General features: G+C 38.1%; 1 protein-coding gene across 9 annotated transcripts in view; it reads left to right on the top strand.

The window, feature by feature from the left end:
* Positions 1 to 24,202, top strand: part of HECTD1 (HECT domain E3 ubiquitin protein ligase 1) — a 64,677-nt gene extending 40,475 nt beyond the window's left edge. For 4 of the 9 annotated variants that reach the window (XM_037394953.1, XM_037394956.1, XM_037394955.1 and 1 more), the window contains exons 25-42: positions 1,321 to 2,157; positions 5,393 to 5,614; positions 7,390 to 7,523; positions 9,424 to 9,580; positions 10,435 to 10,657; positions 13,298 to 13,352; positions 13,582 to 13,764; positions 14,094 to 14,304; positions 14,387 to 14,472; positions 15,573 to 15,700; positions 18,370 to 18,571; positions 18,721 to 18,858; positions 19,114 to 19,721; positions 20,821 to 20,899; positions 20,988 to 21,081; positions 21,351 to 21,501; positions 22,709 to 22,853; positions 23,236 to 24,202. In XM_037394953.1, coding sequence (XP_037250850.1) covers positions 1,321 to 2,157; positions 5,393 to 5,614; positions 7,390 to 7,523; positions 9,424 to 9,580; positions 10,435 to 10,657; positions 13,298 to 13,352; positions 13,582 to 13,764; positions 14,094 to 14,304; positions 14,387 to 14,472; positions 15,573 to 15,700; positions 18,370 to 18,571; positions 18,721 to 18,858; positions 19,114 to 19,721; positions 20,821 to 20,899; positions 20,988 to 21,081; positions 21,351 to 21,501; positions 22,709 to 22,853; positions 23,236 to 23,373 — 3,791 coding nt within the window. In that variant the 3' untranslated portion in view covers positions 23,374 to 24,202. The remainder of the gene's footprint in view (positions 1 to 1,320; positions 2,158 to 5,392; positions 5,615 to 7,389; positions 7,524 to 9,423; positions 9,581 to 10,434; positions 10,658 to 13,297; positions 13,353 to 13,581; positions 13,765 to 14,093; positions 14,305 to 14,386; positions 14,473 to 15,572; positions 15,701 to 18,369; positions 18,572 to 18,720; positions 18,859 to 19,113; positions 19,722 to 20,820; positions 20,900 to 20,987; positions 21,082 to 21,350; positions 21,502 to 22,708; positions 22,854 to 23,235) is intronic. The other 5 variants (XM_037394962.1, XM_037394958.1, XM_037394957.1 and 2 more) reach the window with 3 other exon arrangements.
* Positions 24,203 to 25,312: the final 1,110 nt, after the last annotated feature.

Genomic DNA, 25,312 nt, shown 5'->3' with positions numbered 1-25,312 from the left:
GAAGATAGAATAAAATCATACAAGAATAATGTAATCTAAACCTGCTCATGTGGGCGTGAGATGTCTACCATATCTGAAAACTTTATCCATTTTTAAATACTTTACCTCCAAAGTGATATTTTTAAATAGAAAATTGCTTGTGATCTTCTATTTTGGTGTCGAAGTGATGACTTTAGAGTAGTCAAAAGGTAGAAGTTAACCCGACAGTACTAAAAGAACATTTTACTTCAAATTAGCTCTCTTTTATTTTATTAAAGAAAAATACGTGTGCACATCTGGACTCGACATCTTGTTTTGAATTTCTCTGAGGTTACAAAAGATGACTGAGCTTAGAGATTTTATTTTTAAAGCAACTGTGTATCAATTAAAATAGTGACACTGTTTTGTTACAGTTAGTGTACGATAAGAAATACTAGAAGGAATTATTTTTGGTGACTCCGAGATTGTTGTACATACTCAGACAAGCAAAAATAAATTGTTTTGCCCCTGTTTCTGTCCTAGTTAGCTAAATTTTGCATGTTATCCTCATTATTGCAGATTTATTACACTTCAACTGTTAAAAAATACTATACTCAAAAAAAAAAAAAAAGTACTCCAAATAGTAATTTAATAAAGGAATTTAAGAGTAGGATCTCTTTTCAGTGTTGTTTTGGTCCCAGTATAAAGTTTTGTTTTGTGAAACTTACTCTTCCCGCAACCCTGAAATCTTACTTGGAAGTGGTCCTTAACTGACTGCTGTAAGACTTTTTTCCTATGAATAAGAAATGTTTGAGTCTGTGTAAATTATTGAACTAAAAAGCTGAGTATCAGTGAATTAATTCTTTCACTTTATAGGGCAAGAATAGGAAATCACAAACTAATCAGTTTCATAAAATGTGTTCTGTCAGGTAAATATGCTTATCCACAAGTATCCAACAAAGAAAAACATTGTAGAATGTCCTTGCAAGAATAACAGTTGCTTGATAGATATAATAAAGTTGTGGTGATACATTTTTGTTATTAGAGAATCTAATAATAAAATGTTGGAAGATTTTAGTAGTTCAGGTTCCTTCCTGAAGGAAGCCTTACTTTTGGCTGGATTCTGGGCCCCTAAAGATAGAGGCGGATGATGCTTGCTGCCTCAGTCTAAAGTAAAAGAACATTTTAAAATACCAAATTGTTTAAACACTTCATTTTGAATTGGCATTAAGGGTTGTTTAGTGACTTTATTAATCCAGGCATGCACCCCTTATGAGAAGCTGATCCCACATTGTGGAGCTACTGTCTGACACGCTCCTGTCTGCTTTCTGCTGGATCTCACAAACTCCTGTCCCTTTCCAGGCTGGATTGATGTCACCTGGGATGCTGGTGGCTCTAACTCTTACCGTATGGGCGCAGAAGGAAAGTTTGACCTCAAGCTTGCACCAGGGTACGACCCTGATTCAGCGGCATCACCCAAACCTGTTTCATCCACTGTTTCAGGCACAACGCAGTCATGGAGCAGCTTGGTGAAAAACAACTGTCCAGACAAGACGACTGCTGCTGCAGGCTCCTCAAGTAGAAAAGGAAGCAGCAGTTCTGTGTGTAGCGTGGCCAGTAGCAGCGACATCAGCTTGGGTTCGACCAAAATGGAGCGGAGATCAGAGAGTGTAATGGAGCAAAATATAGTTTCAGGCACTGACGTCCATGAACCAATTGTTGTTCTGTCTTCCGCTGATAGTGTACCCCAGGCTGAAGTAGGGTCATCTTCCAGTGCAAGCACCAGCACCTTAACAGCGGACATGGGAAACGAAAATGCAGAGAGGAAGTTAGGTCCTGATAACTCAATACGTACTCCGGGGGAGTCCAGTGCTATATCCATGGGAATTGTTAGCGTAAGCTCTCCTGACGTGAGTTCAGTCTCTGAACTGACTAACAAAGAAGCAGCTTCCCAGCGACCTCTAAGCTCTTCAGCAAGTAACAGACTCTCGGTCAGTTCTTTGTTGGCTGCTGGGGCACCGATGAGCTCCAGTGCAAGCGTTCCTAACTTATCATCTCGAGAAACTTCCAGCCTGGAGTCCTTTGTACGAAGAGTGGCAAACATAGCACGTACCAATGCCACAAACAATATGAATTTAAGCCGAAGTAGCAGTGATAACAATACTAATACTTTGGGAAGAAATGTCATGAGTACTGCAAGTAAGTGAACTGTGTTTATTTTTAGTTGATGCTTTTGTTGTTTCTTTGGCTTTCGTTAGACTTAATGAAGTTTGGATACTGTTGGCCTGATAGAGGAATGAAATTAGAGCAGCATTGACCTTGTGTGTACCTGTGGAACTCATGAAGAGCTCAGAGAGTTCCTGTCAGCTGCAAAGTGTTACGTTGCCCTGTGATGTCAGATTACGCTGTGGTACCCATCAAATAGAAAATAATTTGAATTTGATGTCTTTTACATGTTTAGGAAGAGGGAGAGTATGGTTTAGATCATGAGGCTGGAAGAACAGTAGCTAATGTGGGATACTTTTGCATTCTGCTCTGTGTAGATTATGCATACTCACCTTATGTAGGCCATTTCTGTTTCTATTTCCTCAGGAAAGGCAGTTTATGCGTATTGTGAAGTCCCTGAGTTTAGGAACTATGAACACAGTAAAAAGAAAAAAGTGAACTGCAGTATGATGAGATTTTAGTAGATTCCTGCATTCTGTCAGGCAGAGTAACTTAATGTACTCTAACACTGTGTGTGTTTTCTAAAGATGGTATGGTCATTAAGGCTTAGCTTTGGCATATCAAGTGCAAGGAAGTTTGTAGTTAACAGTGCTTTAAATGGCATTACATACATGCTTTAACAGCTGCCTGTTCTCAGGTTATATGTAAGGTTAAGGTGTTAGCAAGTAAGTTGTAAACCTGCTTGTTGTGGGTTCACTTTTGTGAATTTTCAGCATGCTCCCATCAGAGCTGTTACTCAGCCAGCCTTGTTAGGTATTTTGTTCAGTGCCAGTGATAGTATTTTAACTGGAGAGCTGCATTTCATAGGGTAGGCAAGTTAGAAAAAGAAAAATTACCCAAGCCAGAAAGAAGCACTCAGTTTCTTGTTAAGCTGTCATGCCTTTCTAGGATTTTTGTGCTTTTTGTATTTAAAAACGTGGTGTTTGCTTTTAGCATTTCTAGATATTTTTTTTAATAGTGAGTGTTTTCTTGTTTTGTTGGGAAGGCTTTTTTTTTTTAGTGTATTCTTACATTCATACGGTGATGAGGAGGGGGGAGGGAACATCTGCAGCCTGCATTAAAAATGTATGTAAGATAACTCAAGGGAAGATTTCTAGTAACTGATCCCCTTTTAGGAAGATAGCCAGTGCTTCGATTTTAGAGGTAGTTTTGTGCTGGGAGGAGAGAGACAGCACCTTTGAAAAACATAGTAAGATAGTTCAACAGTATATTTGACAGATTTTATGAATTTTTGATATCATACAGTACTGAAGTTGGAAATAAGAATGTGGCAAATTAAACATTAGATTTAATATTAGAAGATATATTTAAAATTATCCCTCATGTAGGAATTATTTTGGTTTATACATTTTATACAAGTAGAAACTTGTGCCCCAGAAAGAGATCAGAGACTGAATTTGAGCAATCTGACCAGAGTTCTATTAGAATACTGTAAAATGCTTGGATATTTTTTGTTTTGGGGTTGGGTGTTTGTTTTTTTATTTGTTTTGGTCTGTCCAGTTTCTTTTTAAAAAAACCAAAACACCAAAAAACCCAAAACAAACAAAAAAAACCCGACAAAAAACTGAAGCCTGAAATCATGGTTAGTGATGTAAGTCTTTCTGGACTTGCTGTAGTGGTTGCATTTTAAAACGTCAGTATTTGCCAGGAGTTAAGTGGTGTCTAGAGTAGGCAGTTTCAATTTGCTTTTGAAGTCTGAGCAAGTGAAATGCTGACACTTGATTTTTTTTTTTTTCTGTTTATGGTAGCAGCAAAGAGTTTACTATTATTAATTGGAGTGGAAGATATGAATACTGAACAGCTTATTTTCAAGTTCTTAAACAACAAAAAAACCCTTTGGTTTAGAAGATTTCCATGCTTTCATAGAGATAAGCATGGGCTTATTAACAACCCCAAATTTAAACTTCACTCTCTCCTGCATAGAAATAGTTTCAAGCACTGTACCTGCTTTGGGCCACCTTTGCTGAGATTTTATTTGCATTTTTATATTTTTATTTAAAAACTGTTACTTAGGTTCCTTGGTGTGGGAGTAACTGACAAACAGCAAACCCAGAAACAGTAATACTAATTTTTCTCAAATAGCTACCAAATGCACTTAGGGGAAGAATCTGTTATATTTTATCCTTTTTCAAGGGTAGTAGCCTTTGCAAACCTTGGTAATAATAGTCTGAAATACAGAATTTAGATATTTATTCTTTTTTTATAAGAAAGCACTGCCTTAGTTTTCATAAGCTACAATAATGAAAATGTTCACTGGAAAACTGCAAAACTTGCATTTGATAAATTTTAGAAAAGGCAGATTGGTTTAAATGTAAGTATAGGTGACCCCTCAAATTTGCACATGCAAATGTGATTAATTTCCTGTGTTTGCAGATAAGCCTGCAAGAAAATATTTGGAAGATTGGGATGTAAATGTGTAGTTGCACATAGATATAACTTACACTCAGTTATGTACACTATCTGAAATTCTTTCTGTTGAGTTTACGGTGAATTCAGTTGTGTTTCAGTTGCTAACTAAAATGCATCTACTGTGTTTTATTTGAATGTGCAGTAAGGTAACTTCTTAGCTGTTGCTTGCTTATTCTGAAAAATAATAATATAAATCATCCACCATAAGTAAGATATTCAGTCACATGCTTCATAGTACTGCCAACTAAGGCTTGTTGCCTGAACTTGTTGCTATTTGTGCTAATGGTTATGTGAAAGGTAACAAGCTGCTTTAAGAACTTCGGAAAAATGCACAAAAATCACAAATTCTATGTTTGTCTTATTATGTTCTGTTCTCAGTTTGTTTATATATAGTTAAACTGTTTTCCCTGTATAACTTTAATTATTTTGCTGTTCAGAGGTTAAATTATGTTTTAGGCTTTAAGACAGACACAGTATTGGAATAACAGACTTCAGAAATACTTCTCATATGTTGAAAATGAAATTAAGTGATTTCAGATTTATGGTGGGATTTGGAGATTTATTTAATAAAATTTGTTTTAAATGTATGCAAAGGAATATGCTCAGAAGTGGGCATCTGCATTGTAGAGTGCACTTTTGCACTGGGAAACCCTTCCCCTTTATTTTGTTGTTCTTAATTGTAAAATAACACATCTGATAATTTTTCGACCCCAAATATATTTTTCAACGCAGGATCATGCATGTAAATTGTACTCTTCGTCAAATCATTTATTTTATCTTACCATATCTTTATCTATAGCTTCTCCTCTTATGGGTGCCCAAAGTTTTCCTAATCTGACTACAACTGGTACCACATCAACAGTGACCATGTCTACATCCAGTGTTACTAGCAGCAGCAATGTAGCTACAGCAACTACAGTTTTATCTGTTGGTCAGTCGCTTAGTAATACTCTAACTACTAGCCTAACATCAACATCTAGTGAGAGCGATACAGGTCAGGAGGCAGAATATTCTTTATATGGTAAGTTTCATTTTTAAATGAACATAAGCAGACTTCCCATTAATGATTTTTCCTTTTTTTCTGTTACTGTGATTTTCTCCTGTAGTAGCTTATTTACTGAAAAGTATTTGAAAGTTGAGCTTGTCATATTTACTAGTTCTGTAAGGCAGTAAGTAAAATAATGTTAACTTTTAGTAGTACTATTTACTATATTACTGTAACCAATAGTAGTATTTCCTTATGTTTTCAGGTCTTTTATTTTCAGTAGTTTCTATCCCACATTGTTATTTATGGTATATTTTATTTAGGAACTTAACCTTTTCCTTAAGTCAGTTTAGTATCTAACGTAGTTTGCATATGAACTTCTAATTAAAATCCAAATGTTGTTCCTCATTGCGTTGTATAGGCATGTTACATGCTCAGTCTGAGGTACCTTGTATTACTCAGTAATTGAAAAGCATCTGCCATTAGGTGCATTATACACTTAAAACAGTGTATAAGGTTCCATGTATCTCAGTAGCATAATAGTAATTGAAAAAATAATTGGAAAGAAGACAGAAATGAAAATGACACAGAGAATGGAATTATGTGATTTGAGGAACAAAATTCAGAGTTGTTAGGTGGACACTCTGAGCTAGAAACAGACGTTGGGACAGAAGTTATTTGCAGGATATGAACACGGTGAGAGAAGATTTAGGTAACTAGGTTGATAATATCTAGGAATCAAGCTGATGAAATGAAGTCAAGAAAAATCTGGGCTAGATATGGGAAAGTACTTCCTAATGTGAAGTTTATTGCATTGTGAGATGTTCTTGAAAGAAAAGATACTTGATTTCTTTAGGATTTGATTGGATTAAGGTTGTGTTCTATTTAGCTGCCTATTGAAATTGCTTGAAAAATATCTGGTAATTTCAATGGATATTGGAATTGAGCTGCTTGGAGGCAGTCGATGAAGATATATGCATATGCCATCTCCCCTTACTCTTTTAATTAAGGTTCATTTGATAGTTTGATTATGTGACAAGTCTTAAAATACATCATAAAAAATGGGGCAAATAGTTTCCTTAAAGTTTCTGTTGGGGCATTAACAGCAATTTGAAGGGTGTTTGGGTGGTATAGATAGTTTATATGTGTACAGAAAAATTTAAAACTTCAATGGTACATCTCAGTCCACCTTGGATGGCTGTCAACTTTTTTGGTTTTGGGAGGTTGGTTTTGAAGTGTTAGTACTAGGTGGGTGAAAATGAACTTTGTATCTGTCTTCAGCTTGTTGTTAATCAATTAGCAATTGAGTCTTTAAAATTATCACTTTTAAATGGTTATTTTAGATGTCCTTTACATTGTAACTTGAGGTCTTAAGCCACACATTCTCAGTGGAAATTACATCACTAATCTGTTCTTAAATTAATTAGACATAGAAGCAGTATACATTTGTGTACCATTTTTTGCCATCTTTTGTAATTTATAATAAGTGTAATTATGAAACATTTGATATAAGCGAATGAGAAACCGATCACTTGCTGATCACTCTCAATTATACAAATGTTAAGTGCTTCTTTTGTTAGTTATGCTATTGACTAGACCCCTGGACTTTTTGTCAGGTGTATGCTTTTATCACAGCTTTTAATCTTATTATGCCATAAGCAGTGTTTTAGTTCTCTCTTTTGCTTGTTTAAGTGAGATTTGTTTTATCACTCTTCCCAGTGCTCCTGTTCTTTAATTTTCAAAATTTTGCTTTAAAAGTTATTTTTGGCTTTTGTTCTGTATGTAAATACGTGTATATATATGTATTATAGATTTTCTTGATAGCTGCCGAGCTAGTACTCTGTTGGCAGAGTTAGATGATGATGAGGATCTACCTGAACCAGATGAAGAAGATGACGAAAATGAAGATGATAACCAAGAAGATCAAGAATATGAGGAAGTTATGGTACAGTATAGTTAACATAGATAGTATCTTAATTGGCTAACAGATGCATTAAAAATCCACAGGTTCTTTTGACGATATGGGGTCCTAGCTATAGTCTTCCCATTAATTAAAATAAATGTATTTAGATTTTGGACTACTAGTTTGGAGTACCTGTCCATTAGGACTTGTAAATGCCAAAGTTGGAATCATGTTACACTTTTCGGGGGCTGCAAACTGAATACTACTTTACAAAGACAGTTCATTGTCCCTTTTCCCCATTCTTGCATATAATTGAGTATTAAGAAAGCTGTTTTCTCATGCACTGAAGTGGGTGTGATAAAATTGCAAGGCCTCACTAGATAGGACAACTTACGGGGCAGTCCCCTTTCTGTAGAAGTCTGATTGCACACCTTCAACATTTATTCCGCAGAAAAGTGTTTTTGAACACCAGCACACCCTGAGACCTTATAGGCCAGAATTAACATCTTAAAACCAACCTGGGGACAAGCTGACAGACTAGAAATGATGGATCAGTAGTTTACTGGCTGATAAAATGGTATAACTTTGGGGGTAGGCTGCTGAATTTTGTGGTGATACAGTTCTGGGGCATGTTTAACTGTAGGGCTGTGTGAAGTAAACTGTAATAATTAAATATGCCAGAGGAATTATCCCTTAAAAAAATAAAAGGGGAGGGCAAGTCAGACTCCAGCAGGTTAGTCCACATGGCTGTTGCCTACATTATTGTGAGTTCTGGCTTTTCGTTTGGTTGTTTTTTAGTGGTATGAATAATGCTTGGTCTTCTACCACTACTGAAGTGATCAGAATGGATATTGCAAGGTCTAAGAGTAAAAAATTTAAGACTTCACTAATGATAATTTAGTGTTTATTACATAGATGTAAATATTGTTTTATGGACTTATAGAAACTTACTCTTGTAATTACTATGCAAACTTTTAGTCATTTGAACCAAAAAATTAGCATTTTAACCTACGGTGATTATGCTTTTAATAGAAATTCAGTTATATTCCTGAATATTTCATTATTTCACCTTCTGCATAAAGATGTGAAGTTAGGCATGGAAAAGCCAGTACTGTTTAAGTGGATCTACATGCAAAAAATAACCTTAGTTTGTAGATTGTTGATCACTTTTCAGAAATTATTACATGGAGTTACTATTATTGTTCACAGGAAGAAGCAGAAATAGCTAAATTAGCCTTTACTTAAGATTACACAGCAAGAATCGGATCTGGAAAAGAAAATTTTCCTTTCTTGTGTTCTAGTTCTGTTCCCTTGGATACGCTATGTAATTCTTATCGATGAGGAGTTGAACAGATTAAAAGCGTGTTGTAGAAAAGTCATAAGCAGTACTTGCTACAGCTTATTGAAAATTAGATTTCTTCTCACCATAATAGTGCCATTATTTTGGGATTTGATTTAATCTCTGGGTAAAATGTGTATACATTAAATATCAATATATGTGTATACATTCAAAAAAATACTTCTTATTTTCAGAAAAAACTATGTTTATTTTGACACCATTGATTTATTTGAATCGTTGATATTCCAGACTTTGTGGAATACACAAAACATCTACACCTACACCAAGTTTGCTGGTCTACAGTAGTCTGTATTTCCCTATACTTTGGTGCTTCATGGAAAGTTTCATTCTTTCCAAGAACTGTAGATACACCTGGTGTAAGGTTAGCCCATTTATGTGGATTTTTGTATGTCTGTGGTTTTGATAATTCTCTGGATTCCTGCTTGACCAGTTAGATGCAAATAATACTGTTACGTGCCAGCTTTGGTATCTTTTGTGTGAGTTTTAGTTTACATAACTGCTATATTCCCTAACTGACTGTTAAATATTTGATCAAATGATTCTTTGTAGTAGAATCTAAAAAACTACTACTTTTTTTTTTAGGAAGAAGAGGAGTATGAAACCAAAGGAGGCCGCAGAAGAACATGGGATGATGATTATGTATTGAAAAGGCAGTTTTCTGCTCTGGTTCCTGCTTTTGACCCAAGACCTGGTCGTACTAATGTTCAACAGACAACTGACCTAGAAATCCCTCCACCAGGTATGCTGACAAGGCATTTGTGATCGTTGGTCTGGTTTTGGGATGGAGACTCTCTGTTAAGGGTCCATTGGGCTTTGGGGATCCTATTACTATTGACCAGTACAACATGCTTTTGTGGCTGCATGGCTTTTCTCTGTTTGAATGAGAGTTTTGTCTACCTCTGCAGCTTCAAGTGTTATTGAGGGAAAAGTAAATTAAATGTTGTGTGAAACAAGCATACTCATGAATTTCACTTGGACTAGTGATAGATGTCTTGCTATGTCTGGTTCCAGCTGCAGAGAGCAATCTGTGTGTTGAGCTACCCAAAATAGATTTGGTTGGAGAGGGCTTGTTGAAAGAGTCCAGAGCAGAGGCGGGGGGGAAGCTGACACGGTGATTGAGCAGTTGGTATGACCAGCAGCGTAGCGCCTGTCATCTTGATCTTTAGTTCATTCTTGGTCAGCAGTGTGGGTGAAGTCAGTACTCATTACAGAAAGGAATACATAGGTTGAGCTTATGTGGAAACAAGCCACTGTTGATTTTGGTGAACTGAAAGGTCAATACAACAGGAGGATGCTGTGTATGAAAAGAATGCATGTGCTGTCGTCATATTAAAGGGGATGTTATGAAGATGTAAGGATCAGTAGGCATTTCAGAAATACCTGGTAGCTGTACTGGCATAAAGAAGTACTGCAGTTACAGCCCTTAAATATAGTTCCTAGTTAGAACTGAGGATCATCTCTTTGGCATGTGTGCAGGAACTCTTCACGCTTCCTTATTGAGCTAGTTTATTATTATTACTAATGTTTGAGCCAACTTGTCATGCTTTATATATTTCTGTATTAATGGCTTCTCAAATGATTTTTTACATGCAGGTACACCTCATTCAGAACTCTTGGAAGAGGTTGAGTGCATGCCTTCGCCACGTTTAGCACTCACCTTGAAAGTTTCAGGTCTCGGAACAACTCGAGAAGTGGAATTGCCCCTAACGAACTTCCGGTCTACCATCTTTTACTATGTACAGAAATTGTTACAGCTTTCCTGTAACGGCAACGTGAAATCTGACAAACTTAGACGTATTTGGGAGCCAACATACACGTAAGCTTACAAGTTTGTTATTCTGTGTAAAGAACACGGTGACTGGTTAGGAAACAGGTGTGAAACAATGTTAGTTTTTTCTTCCTCCTGTGTAGGAAGCAATGCTAGAGTTAGTTTTTCTTCCATTTATGTCAGGTTGTTCTTACTGGTTGTATAGCTAGTGCTGTGACTACAAAACAAAAAAAACCATAATGTCTAATGCTCAGCTGTGACTTGTTCACAATATTTCAAAAGTCAAAACAATTGACCAAGAGAGGAGAATTTGGTCTGTTTAGGGATCTGCGTGAAAGAATCCCATGGGGATATCGTCTTAGACAGAAGGGAGGTCCAGGAGAGGTGATGGGTTTTTCAAGGATCACTTCCTCCAGACCCAAGTGCAATCCATCCCAGTGTGTGGGATGTCAGGCAGAGGCAGTAGGAGACCTGCATTGATGAACAAGAAACTCACAGCAGAACTCAAAACATAAAAAGGAAGCGTGCAAGAGGTGGAAGAAGGGTTAAGTGACCCAGGAGGAATATAGAGTCATTGTCCCAGCATGAAGATACAGGGTTAGGAAAGCCAAAGCCTATCTGGAGTTGAATCTGGTGGGAGATGTGAAGGGCAAAAGGTTAGGGAGCACTTAAAGAAACATGAGTCTGTGGGACCCAGTGGGATGCACCTGCAGGAGCCGGCCACTCCTGATTATCTTTGAAAGGTCGTGGTGACTGGGAGACATTTCTGAGGGCTGGAGGAAAGCAAGTGTCACTCCAGTCTCCCCAAAGGCAAGAAAGATCTAGGGAACTATGGACTGGTCAGGCTGTCCTTCATCCTTGGAAAGGTGATGAAAATAGCCCTGGAAACCATTTTCAAACAATGAAGGACAAGAAGGTGACTGGAAGTAGGTAGCATGGATTTATGAAGAGGAAATGATACTTAACCTGGTAGCCTTCGATAGTAAGATGACTAGCTCGGTGGATGAGCAGAAGGCAGCAGATGTTGTTTTCCTCAGCTTCAGCAAGGCTTTCAACACTTTATCCCTCATTGGTGAACTAATAAAATATGGACTAGATAGTGTCTGAAAACTGCCTGAACTGCCAAGCTTAGATGGTTGTGACAGTTGTTATGGACTCCATCGACCTGCAGGCAATGGAGCCCAGCTGGTGTACCCAAAGGGTTGGTACTCCTGCATTAATGAGCTGCATGGTGGGACAGAGCAGACCCTCGGCAAGCTTGCAGGCAAAGCGAAACTGAGAGGAATCATTGTTTCACCAGACGATTGTGCTACTGTTCTGAGAGACCTCATCAGGCTGCAGAAAGGGGGACACGGGAACTTCATGAAGTTCTGCAAAGGGAAATGCAAAATCTGGCAGCTGGGGAAAAATAACTGCGTGTGCTGGTCCGGGCTGGGGGCCAGCTGGCTGGGAAGCAGCTTGGCGGAAAAGGTCCTGAGGGTCCTGGTGGGCATAAAATTGAATGTGAGTCAGCTATAGACCTGGCAGCATCTTGGGCTGCATTAGGAGGGCTGAGGGAGGTGAGCCTTCCCCCTCGGTTCAGCACTGGTGGGACACATCTGGAGTGCGATGTCCAGTTCAGGGCTTCTCGGTACCAGAGAGATACGGGCAGTGGTGTGAATCCAGCAGAGGGCTGCTGTGGTGGTTAAAGGCTCTGGAGCATTTGTCACACAGAGTCTGAGAGATCCTGCGACTGTCCAGCCTGGAGAAAAAAAGGCTTGTGGGATCTTGCCAATGTGTATGAACACCTGATGGGAGGAATAGGGAAGACTCTTCTTTGTTGTGACAAGTGAAAAGGACAAGAATAAAATGTCTCAAATTGAAACAGGGGAAATTCCATTTAAATATGCCATTTGAGCAAGGGTATTGGACTAGGTCTCCAGAGGTCCCTTCCAACTTCTGCTGTTCTCTCTACCCTTATTTGACCTTACTAGCTTTAAAATAATAGACAGAAATTGTAAGACTACATGATTGTGCATGTTTTCCATTTGCTACACCAATGTAACTTTGTTCCTACGAGAAAACTGACTTACACAAAAGCAAAAACTGCAATAAGTTGGTTGCAGTTTTTTAACCTCGTATTTCAGATTTCAGCAGTGCTTACACATTGCACCTGTTTTCTGAGTTGCCTTGGGTCAACAATTGTGTGCTGTAACAAAACTGTTTTCTAGTTATGAAACATGAGAAATAGTTGTAAATATCTCCTAAGTTAATACATGGCAATCTACCCTGGGACTTCAAAATTTCAAAGAGGTGATGCACGTGTAGTGAAGAACCTAAAGTTGGCTTGGGAAATTTGCACCATCAAGGTTGTTTGATTACTCAAACCTTACTTCAGGAAACCTAAATTAAATGTGTTGCGAGATAAATATTGACATCATGAAAATTAAATATGAGTTTAAGAGCTTCGCTGTGTCAGGGTATCCCAGATGTTCTGTGCAGCAAAGGACAGCTGCTGTTGCTGTTTTACATCATGTTATCTAAATGTCATCGATGTCTAACGAGTCAATGTATAACTTGAGAGTTTAGAGGATGTGCTATGAGTATGAAATATTAACTCATTGTTTTGGTATCTAGAATCATTTAAACTTCAGAATTTAGAGGATGTGCTATGAGTATGAAATATTAACTCATTGTTTTGGTATCTAGAATCATGTACAGAGAAATGAAGGATTCTGATAAAGAGAAAGAAAGTGGAAAAATGGTAAGACTTTGTATGTTTTTGTGGCTGTTCAGACAAAAGCAAAACAAATCTTACTGCAGTTTTTGAAATGCTACATTAAAAAAACTAACAGTTTTTGATTACTGATGAAAGGATATGAGTGAGTATATTTGTAAATGCATGCTCCTTAAAAAAGACAGCGTGTAATGCATGTGAAATCTTGAAGACTTTACAATCAGGAAAAGCCAACATTTGGTGGTTCCTGTTGTAGGGTTGCTGGTCAGTAGAGCATGTGGAGCAGTACCTTGGCACTGACGAATTACCAAAGAATGACTTGATAACCTACCTGCAGAAGAATGCAGACTCAGCTTTCCTGCGCCACTGGAAATTAACCGGCACTAATAAAAGTATTAGGAAAAACAGAAATTGTTCCCAGCTCATAGCTGCATACAAGGTATATGTCTGCATCCAAACTTTTTTATTATGAATGGCTGTGTGCTTTGTTTTGCAGCTTTAAAGATTCTTGTGGAGGAGGGATATGACAGGGATAGGAAAGTTGAATGTTCACGTGCCAATATCAAGTTTAGGTTTTGCTACCGTTGTTTTTTCTGTCTTCTGGTCATGTTAAAATACATTTGAATCATGATTTGAACCATCCACAATATAACTAAGTGTTGAGGTTGAACATGGTAACCATCCTGATTTTTCAAATCATTAACTTGGAGTGCACCATCCTAAATACAGTAATGCATACAGTTTCCATTCTTAACAATTCTTCTACAGGATTTTTGTGAGCATGGATCAAAGTCTGGATTAAGTCAGGGGGCCATTTCTACTCTTCAAAATTCTGATATCCTTAGTTTGGCAAAGGAACAACCTCAGGCCAAAGCTGGCAGCGGGCAGAACTCCTGTGGAGTAGAAGATGTTCTGCAGTTACTTCGCATTTTGTATATAGTTGCTAGTGACCCTTACACAGCGCGAACAGCTCAAGAAGGTAAGTTAGTTACCTAGCAGAGCTTCTTAAATGTTTTAATGAAAACAAAATAAAGGAAAATTTTTCTCTTGATTATTTTCAGAAGGGGATGAGCATCCTCAGTTTAACTTTCCACCAGATGAATTCACAAGCAAAAAAATTACTACGAAGATTCTGCAACAGATTGAGGTATTACATAATGTATAATGCACAATGTATATATGTAACATTGTTTTTAAGACTCTTATTCCTTACTTTCTTTGGAATTGTTAGGGGGTTTTGCCATTTTGACTTTTGAATTGCTTCATATGACGCTTACTTCCTTATATTTTGTATGAGTAAATTCTGTAAAAACAGACTAGTCTGAATAAAACACACCAAGAAAAAAATAACAAATTGTATCTTTTGATTATAGAGAATAATTTTTTTTCTGCACCAAACAGAATGTAGTGTACCTATGTCTGTCTGATCATATTGTATCAAAGGCAATTAATTGTGTTAGGGTTCACAAACATTTTGTTGCATATATTTTCCACATAAAGCTTTCAAAAATGGCATTTAAAAAACATATTGGTAGCAGATCAGTTAGATGCATTCAAAGAAAAACCATAAGATGTAGTTGTTCAAGTACTTTAAGATGCTCAGTAGAACTACTTTTTTGTTAGAAAAAATACTTAAAGATGATGAAGATTCTTGACTTGCTTCACCCTTACGTACTTTTTGAGTTTTTTTTTTAATTATGTGATGTTGCTCTGATTATTCACTAAAACAAAGTTCAGTTTTTCGTATTCTTAAATATCTTTGTAGTAATTATTTCTGCAGTCTTTTTTTATTATACTTTTTAGGAAGGACTGTAGTAATATTTCAGTGGGGAGCAACTTTACTACTACCAAGTTTCTTTTGTGTCGTCTTGCATTGAGGACATAGTATCTAATCACTTTTGGGCAAAACTCAGAAGCAATTCTTTCCAGTTAATTCTATATTCAGATCTCCTCACAGTTTTTTGAGTAGTACAGATCCCAGAGATTTACTGCAGCTTGTAGTGTCTTTGCTCCGAAGTGCTTTGTGTTCACTCTTGACTCCTAGAAACTTTGTGATCTTCTTATTCATAGCATTTCAAAAAAATAAAATAAATGGCAGTTGCTGAGAAAGGAGGAACTTGCTCAAGCCCAGGTGGAAACTCCGTACTTGAGTGTATTGGGTGTCTAGGTACTTAGTTACAAATTTATTGGGATGACATGAATCTAATATTACAAACACTTATTTTTTTCCCTTGCATTAAACTACAGGAACCCTTGGCTCTTGCAAGTGGAGCTTTGCCAGACTGGTGTGAGCAGCTAACAAGCAAGTGTCCTTTCTTAATTCCATTTGAAACAAGACAGTTGTACTTCACATGCACAGCATTTGGAGCATCAAGGTAAAAAAAAAAAAAAAAAACCAAAAAAAAACCAAACATGCTTTCTTTTTATTAGTAATTTTTTTAATTGCTGATTCACAGAACAAGACAAGATTTTGTTTGCCAAATGTAAAGCATTTTGGATATTAGAAAAAAAGGGAAGATGAGGGAAGAAATGGCTTGGATGGGTGTACTCTACGCGGTTGAACAGCTGAGCCCAGGGAGTGGTGGTGGATGGAGTTACAACCCAGCTGGTGGCTGGTCACAGGTGGTGTTCCCCAGGGCTCAGTATTGGCACGAGGTCTGTTTAGTATCTTTACAGTTGATCTGGATGAGGGGATCGACTGCACCCTCAGTGAGTTTGCAGATGACACCAAGCTGGGGGGAAGTGTTGATCTGCTGGGGGCAGGCAGGCTCTGCAGAGGGATCTGGGCAGGCTGGACCCATGGGCCGAGGCCGGTTGTATGAGGTTCAACAAGGCTCAGTGCCGGGTCCTGCCCTTGGGTCACACCAGCCCCACGTAGCGCTGCAGGCTCTGCTGAGGAACAGCTGAGGGAACTGGGATTGTTTAGTCTGGAGAAGAGGAGGCTCAGGGGGAACATTATTGCTCTCTACACCTACCCAAAAGGAGGTTGTAGTCAGGTGGAGGTAGGTCTCTTCTCTTAGGTAACTAGTGACAGGACAAGAGGAGATGGCCTCAGGTTGCAGCAGGGAGGTTTAGATTGGATATTAGGAAATACCAAAACTGCTCAGAACTGGCTGGACATAGGTCAGCAGGTAGTAAGCAGCTGTATTGTGGATCACTAATTATTTTATCATGATTATCATTTATTTATTAGTATTAATTTCCTTCTTTTCTCTCCTATTAAAATGTCTTTATTGCAACCCAAAGATTTTACTTTTTTCCGCCAGTTCTCTCCCCTGTCCCACGGGGCAGTTGGGGGTGAGCAAGCAGCATTGTGGTGTTTAGCTGCCTGCCAGGTTAAACCATGACAGAAGCTTATGCTGAGTAGCCCGTCCTCTGTTTGATACTCTTCAGGAAGTTCCTTTGAAGAAAGTACATTTTTCAACTTCAGCTGAAGACTTGCTTGTGTACCTCTACCTGGGTTGTCCTATCAGGCAGTAACTGGGTTGCAGTTCATTGCATAAAGGAGTAAGAAACAACAGAGAAAATATCCTGAAAATAAATGTGAATTAAATGTTTTTTGAAAACGTAACCAAAGAACATATGTTTTATTTTTATAGTGCCTACAGTGGTTTGGTGATTGCTTGTTTTGGTTCATTTATTTTTAATTCACTACAGTCTTAAAAAAATAGACAATATCTAACAAAAGGATGCTGTTTCAAAGGTTTGTATTAGCTGCTTAATGAAACTATAACAAAACCAGGCCTTAAAATATTTAAGGATAACCTCTGAAGTGCTTTGTTACCTAGGAATCCTTAATATTTTGATTGCAGCAGCAATTACCTTGAGAGTATGTAGACAGCGTAAACCTTTTTGGAAGTTTAATTTTATGTAATGAGAAGGAAGGGTTAGTTTTTGTGGGTTTCCCTGGCAGTTTTTGTTCACTTCTTTGTTTTCCAAAGAGGAAGAAGTGTAGGCAGTGAGCTGCAAAAATTGCTGTTGTGTGTAATACGCAGTAGAAACGCCTCATGGAGAGTGTAAAATGAGGCATTTGAAGAGAAGAAAAGGTATTGTCTTGCAATGCATCGGTTTAAATCTTAGTATGGAAAAATTGAACTTCTACAGAAAAATAGTCCAAAAAACTGGACCATGTGTTGCTTTCTTGTTTTTCTTTTGAAAGAAGGTAATGTTTTAGAAAAACCTGTGTTTTAAAGAGATCTTTCAGGAAACATTGCGTAGTATTTACTTGCTGAGTAAAGAGCTTTCTTAAGCTCTTAAAATACTGGAAATAGTTCTTAAAACTCATAGACTCCAGATGAACTCTGTGTGTATATGCATGTGGGCACCTGGGTGTGTACACTTTCAGTCTGTGTCAGGACACTTGACCATACTGGCAAAACAACCAACAGATGGTAGCTTTGTAGTTTATTGCTGCGTAGCTGACAACACATACAAGAATTTTGAACTTTTGACTTCATGTAAGTACTGCTATTAAGAGGCGGCTGCTCTTCCTTCACTGATACGGGTCTGTATGTGTATGATTGCACTTCAGCTTTGCTTCTGTGTTTCTCTAATAAGTGTTTATGTAAGTAAAACTTGCTGTAAAACTTGGTAGGTATCAATGGGGTGATGTACAACTGCCTTGCAGTATGTAACAGAAGTTGTAACAAGCGTCTATAAACAGTTTTGAGCATCTGTGATGAAGAAGTACTACAGTAAATGCTGCTGTCTGTTCATTCCACTGTAATTTGAAAACTGTAGTAATTCAGGTCAAGAATTGTATGTTTTCATTGGTGGTATCCATTACATCAGAAGTTTATGGCTGGCTCTTCATAGTAATTAAAAATTATTTAGTTTTCTAAACTCATAAAATACAAAGCAGCCCGTATTTGGGCATTTCAGATATTTCTGAGAAATACTTCAGTGTGTAGATTTACCTCCTTCTGATTTATTTATTATTTTTAACTAGTACTTAACAAGGTAATGTTTTCGTAGTGGCTACTTTCAAGTTTTTGTGCTGGTGGACATCGAAGTTTTAAAACAAATGGTTTTCGTTTTTTTCCAGAGCAATTGTATGGCTACAGAACAGACGTGAAGCCACTGTTGAACGGACAAGGACCACAAGCACAGTGCGACGTGATGATCCAGGAGAATTCAGAGTTGGACGCCTCAAACATGAAAGAGTGAAAGTTCCGCGAGGTGAATCCTTGATGGAATGGGCAGAAAATGTCATGCAGATTCATGCAGACAGAAAATCTGTTCTAGAGGTAAAGCATATCTGCCTAGCAGAACAAGGTTAGATAGCTATTTCTAACTGGCTGGGATATTGAATATCCTGTTCCATAACCAGCACTGACCGTTTCACTGGGACTTCCTTTCATTCCTTTCATTACTAACATTCCTTATGTTTTTCTAGGTTGAGTTTTTAGGGGAGGAAGGAACAGGCCTGGGTCCTACCTTGGAATTTTACGCATTGGTGGCAGCGGAGTTTCAGAGGACAGATTTGGGAGCTTGGCTTTGTGATGATGATTTTCCAGATGATGAGTCTCGTCAGGTATATTTCAATTTGCATTTTAAACTGAGTACTTGTTTAAAAGAAAAACGAGCTAGATGTCCATGAAGGGAAGAACGCATGATCAGTGAGCAGCCACTCATTGTGGTCAAGAATGACCACTCTGCTCCACAGCTTGCTTGCTTACCTGTTCTCTTTTTAACAGAGAAGTAGAATGTAGTAACTTAAACAGCACAGACAGGTGATTAAATTCACCTTGAACGATGTCAACTTTTTTCTGTGTGTCTCCTAAATCAGGTTGATATTGGTGGTGGATTGAAACCCCCTGGCTACTATGTACAGAGGTCATGTGGACTCTTCACAGCACCATTCCCACAAGACAGTGATGAACTTGAAAGAATAACCAAACTCTTTCATTTCCTTGGAATTTTCTTGGCTAAATGCATTCAGGACAATAGACTTGTGGATTTACCGATTTCTAAGCCTTTTTTTAAACTCATGTGTATGGGGGACATCAAAAGTAACATGAGTAAGTTGATTTATGAGTCACGGGGTGACAGAGACTTGCACTGTACTGAAAGTCAGTCGGAGGCTTCTACAGAAGAAGGGCATGATTCCTTGTCAGTAGGAAGTTTGGAAGAAGACTCCAAATCGGAATTTATTCTCGATCCACCAAAACCTAAACCTCCTGCCTGGTTTAATGGAATTTTAACATGGGAAGACTTTGAATTAGTAAATCCACATAGAGCTAGGTTTCTAAAAGAAATAAAGGACCTTGCAATTAAAAGGCGCCAAATTTTAAGCAACAAAAGTCTGTCAGAAGATGAAAAGAACACAAAACTACAGGAATTAATGCTGAAAAATCCATCAGGTTCGGGGCCTCCACTTAGCATAGAGGATTTGGGGTAAGAGTTTTTGTATTTATAAATACGCAGCGTTGCTTTAGAGACAATTGTCAAAGTGTATAATTAAAAATGAAGATTTCTTCATTTTAAATAGTATCATTGCAAGGGAGAATCACTGAAATATGCTGCGAGATCCAGTTTGACATCTGTAGCTATGTTCTTGTTCCTTAGTTTGAGGATTTTCTGTTCTTGCTTGCTCAGTTTCCTAAGGTTTAAGCTCAAGTGTGGCTTCACCGCAATGCTGTGTGACTCTAGAAACACACAAATACTTGCGAAGACCTTTAGAAAAGTGTCAATCTGTAATCTCTTTGCTGTGATGACTATTGACATCTATCAAGATTTTTGGAGAACTTTTTAAAGAGGACAGATGAAATTTCAGATCCTGTTAATAGACATGCAGGCCAGTGTTTGAATCCATGTTAAGCAGAACATTTTGTGTGCTAAGCTTTAGCAAATGTCAAAGACATAAAAGCGCTCGTACCTGTGTAAACTTGTGTCAGGGTATCAACCTTTGTGATTTTGAGTTGCTCCTTTTGAAACAACAGTAGTTCTTCTTCCATTAATGTTACGGATTATTTGTTAAAATCATGTTGTGCCACAAGGATTGCGTGGTTGGTGATTGCTTATGGCCCTGCGGAACTGACTGTGGCTTGTTAGAGAGGGAAAGCGAGTAGCACCGTTGAAGGGCCTCCATGTCCAATACGTTAAGTGTCCCTATAACTGTTAGTGCTGGAAACCAACATAAAGCAATTTTTGAGTCTGTGAACTGAATTTAAACAATTTGAAGTAGTTTTGAAGCTGATAACCATTGAAGACTTTCATAAACTTTATGAAAGTTTTTATCAAATCCAAAGAAATAGTGGGTGAATACGCACATGCACATACCATTGAAAGATGCATTATCTGTGTAGTCCATTACTAATTGTAGTTCTGCACTGTGGTACCACTGTTAATGTATATACAAAATGATTCACAAACAGTGGTTTTCAAATGTAGTGAAATGCTTTTGGGTGTGTGGGGTGTCATTTTTAAATCTGGTGTGTTTGCAAAAGCTGTATCAGGTTTGTTTGCGATTAGTAACTGTCTTTGTATTTTGAAGTCTAAATTTTCAGTTTTGCCCTTCATCTAAAGTGTATGGGTTTACAGCTGTGGATCTCAAGCCCGGTGGTGAAGATGAGGTAAGGGAACAACCTACTTCTACAACTTCAACAGCAGTAACTCTAAAGCAAAGTGAACTCTTACAGTATTTATCTGTTGTCTTCGCAGACTGTAACAATGGATAATGCAGAGGAATATGTAGATCTCATGTTTGACTTCTGCATGCATACTGGTATACAGAAACAGATGGAGGCATTCAGAGGTAATTTTAAATGTGGAGGAATATATATGTGGTTAGGTGGGTGGACTAATTGGTGTTCAGGGTGTGCTGGTTTAAAGTGGTGGCATACAATGGCTTTCAAAAACAAACTGAATGCAATAGGTAAGACATTAATTTCCTAACACCTTTGCGTTAGTTCTGTTTACCGTAATTAAGAAACTGTTGATTGATTCTAGCTTGATTAAAATACAATTGAAATGCTGACGTTATTTTTTACTTATGTTTATGACTGTATCTTGTGTAAATTAAAGATGGCTTCAACAGAGTCTTTCCAATGGAGAAGCTGAGTTCCTTCAGCCATGAAGAAGTTCAGATGATTCTTTGTGGAAATCAATCACCTTCTTGGGCAGCTGAGGATATAATCAATTATACTGAACCTAAACTGGGATATACACGAGATAGGTACTTATATTCTGAGTGATTTTTAAATAGTATCTAAAAGATACATTCAGTGACAAGATGTCCAGAATGTTCATTAGATGAAGATGCTAAATTGAATGGGATTGGTGGTCACTGAAGGGCAAGTGATTGTCTAAAACTACATGAAATAACAATGTATGCTACAACATATAGGTTAGAAGGTACTCAGTGTTTTTGTGGTCAGAGAGGATAAAAAAAGTTAAGATACTAAAATGAAAACAACTAGTAGAAACGTAATGGCAGCTAATACGGGCTATTGAGAACAGCATTTCAGAGTTTTTACTTTTGTCTTAGGTGGTGGTTATAATTTCTGTTCAGTTGGGTATAGTTGTTACCTGTCCCTTATTTCCTATTTCTTTCTTTTCAAGTGTAGTTAAAAAAGAAAACGTACTATGCAGGGAACAAATATACTGGTGATTGGCTGTCAGGAGGTAGTCTCGACGTTTTGGGAATTTCTTGGGTTTGGGTTTTCTGCTGCTCGTCATGTTTTGTAGCAATAACACAAGTTACTTCTGGAGCTGCGTTAGTAGAAGCATGCTGAAGTATCCTAATCAGTCTGAGATGCTGTGTGGTGCGATTCTTCTGTTGACCCTGCCCTGCATGCAGAGATGCAGCTGAGATAACAGTGCCTGATACCCGAGGGTGTATTTCAGCAGGCTGTGCTTGCTTCATGCTCTCATCCCCCCCGTTCCCGGGGCTGATGTGGATGAAAGCAGTGGTGTCTGGAGGTCTGTTGTAGTCTGTTACGGGGTTTTTTGGATTTTTTTTCACCTCGGGGTCTTTAACACCATATAACTGAAATCAGAGATAAATTGAAGAGGCTGTATACTGCAGAAGTACAGGAAAAGTCTTGGGTTGTAGTCAGTTGGATTTTTCCCATATAATACGTTTGAGCTATATCTGCTTCTCTACCCGTTCATATACAAGGTACCCAAATAACGCTCCAAGATAAGTATGGAGAAAAGTTCTTATTTACCTACATTTTTCCTGTGTAATACTCAGCAAGGAGATTACAGAAGTATTTTTGTGGCTTTTATGATGTTCTATTAACTCAATACTGAACAGGCACTAGAATCTTCCTGCTTAGACATGACTAAAGATTGTAATTGTACTGTCTCAAGTTAAGGGACATGAAAAAAGCCACTCTATTGTAATGTTATCCTAACTAATTATTTTAATTTATTTTAAGCCCTGGATTCCTTCGATTTGTGAGAGTCTTATGCGGTATGTCTTCGGATGAAAGGAAAGCTTTTCTCCAGTTCACCACTGGTTGTTCCACACTCCCACCAGGAGGCCTGGCAAACCTACATCCCCGGCTCACTGTTGTACGCAAGGTACAGCTTCTCCAGGTTGCCCTTCAAGCCAGCTATTTTGGCTTTTGAGTGTAACAGTTGTAACAGTAAGAAATAACACTGGGTTGGGTTTTTGGGTTCGTTTGGTGTTTTTTAATTTATGACACCATGCTAAGCTTTCAGTACTGACCTCTGTTTTGGGTCTGCTCTCTGACTTCATACTGGCTTATGAAAGATTAACGGACATATTTATAATATAAATATATATATTATTATGTATAATAAATATATTTATAAGTTGGTCTGTAGCTTTCCTGACGGTGCTGTTTTGACGGCTGGCGTTACGTACGCAGTAAATGCCTTCCAACTTCCATATCGAGCGCTGTGAACAACCGCAGTAAAAAAAATTCTTTCTTTTCCTCAGGTTGATGCTACAGATGCAAGTTATCCATCCGTGAATACGTGTGTGCATTACCTGAAGTTGCCCGAGTATTCTTCCGAGGAGATCATGAGAGAGCGCCTGCTGGCTGCTACCATGGAGAAAGGCTTCCACCTCAACTGAGCTGCTGACTGCAACATGGGACGTGAGAAGGTGTTTTTTGATACTAGTGAAGCCTCTTGTGTTTGTGTGCAAAAAAAAAAATACGATCTCCACGCTGTGCTCTGATGAGACTTGCCTTTTTTTTCACCTGTGAGGCTTTAGAAACATGTGGAATAAGTTTGTTAGCTGCTAATGACAAAATAAATCCTTGTAACTACACAGCCAGCAAGAAATTGGCACAGAACACTGTGTGATGCTTCAAGGGCTTGCACAACTGGGAATTAAGGTGGGTCTGTTTGACTGTTCCAAAGAACAGATCATCAGATTTTCAGTGTTCACTGATACAAATTTCTAACAGTGTATTTGTGTAAAGTTTGTCATTTAATACCTTGTACACTACAGTTGCCATCACTGATCCCTGTTTTGCTGGCTTTAAGCTAACTGGTCAGAAACTTGCTTCCTTAAAACTTAGAGTTAATGGGCATCTCCAGCCTTTTCTTTTTTTAATGGTGCCTGCACTATTGGAGTATTTTAGCAGGTTTTTGCATATAATCATGCACAACTTTTTTTTTTTTCCCCCTTCTTTCAAGTGGGAATATATTTTGATTTCTCAAATGCCCTGCTATAAAGATCAAATCCTTAAGTGTGTTTGTGCAGCTCAACGATAAAGCTATTAAAAAAAAAAAAAAACACTGGTTCCTAGTGCAAGGCACACTTAAAGCAAGTTTTACTTTTGGTTGTACTTTCTTTGTATATTATAAACATTTATTTAACTTGTTGCAGTTTGAAGTTTAAAAGAAACCACCCAATGTGTAAGCTCAAAGGTAATCATTAAAATGTTTGCAACATATCAAACTGTCTCCTCTGAATACTTCGTTAATACTCATACGTTATTAGATGTTTGTACACGTTCTGAATAATGTGCCATAGTTTTTTCAAGGTTTAAAAGAACTATGTGGCGATAATTGATCTCACAAACTTTATCTCTGCGCTCAGATCTTCTCAAAATCACACAGTGCAGCTTTTTAAGAACTAGCCTGGCAGCGGTAACACTGCATGTGGCAGTTTCTGGTGCTCTGCCGTGGGCCCATGTGACCTGAGGTTATAGTTCCTCATTATATTGGAATAAAAACTGGGTCAAATGATGCAGCTGATTCAGCTTCGCTGGAGGTGGAGTGCCTCTCTTGGTTTCAGCCTGTGGTGCAGTATTTTATTGGTAAAAAGTGGCTTACAGTAAGATAAAGTGTGGTGCTAATATGTCTTTAAAGATACTTACGTACTTGATACCAGCAAAGAAAAATTATTATTCTAGTTGAATCTGTGTGGTAAGCTTTGTTCTGTGCCAGTTCTCTTTGGTAACAGCCTTTTCTTGGACCACTGCTGAGGGAGGGCTTGCCAGAAGATTCTGCCTCACACATATAAATGAGGTTGATGCCAGATTTCTTTTCATAGCATTATTCACAGGACTTTACAGGCGTCATGTTTGACGTTTTCCCCAATGCGGCGTTGGAGAGGCATCTCCTCCATCCCGGACTCCTGCGTCTATTGTGTTTCAAGTAAACAGTCGCATAAGCCCTGCGTACAAAGTATCTGCCCCGAATACAATGTCAACCCGTTTGGCTGACTGTGGTGTTACTGTAAAGCTGCCTGGACTGTTCTCTCGCACAACACTTGCCTCTTTTGCTTCTTAGACCCTGGTTTCTAGGTGCAATTTAGACGTGACAGCTACGTGCTTTCACACATAAAACTTGTACGGTGTACGTTCTTTCAGTATCAGTGTGCCTAAGTGTTGGTGTGGAAGGTATGAAGAAGCAGCCAGACACGTTAATTCTGGAAAGGTAAGTGAAAGTTAGCTCAGATTGTTATTGTTAAGTGACTTAATCAGTGTGCCCTGTACCTGTGAATACAAGTTGGGGTAGCTATGTGCTCCTGCTCGAGAAGGGAGATCTGGTTTGGTACC

Source organism: Falco rusticolus, chromosome 7, assembly GCF_015220075.1.
Source record: "Falco rusticolus isolate bFalRus1 chromosome 7, bFalRus1.pri, whole genome shotgun sequence".
NCBI lineage: Eukaryota > Metazoa > Chordata > Aves > Falconiformes > Falconidae > Falco > Falco rusticolus.
The sequence above is the reverse complement of the archived record's forward strand: the minus strand, read 5'-3'. Positions and strand labels throughout refer to the sequence as shown.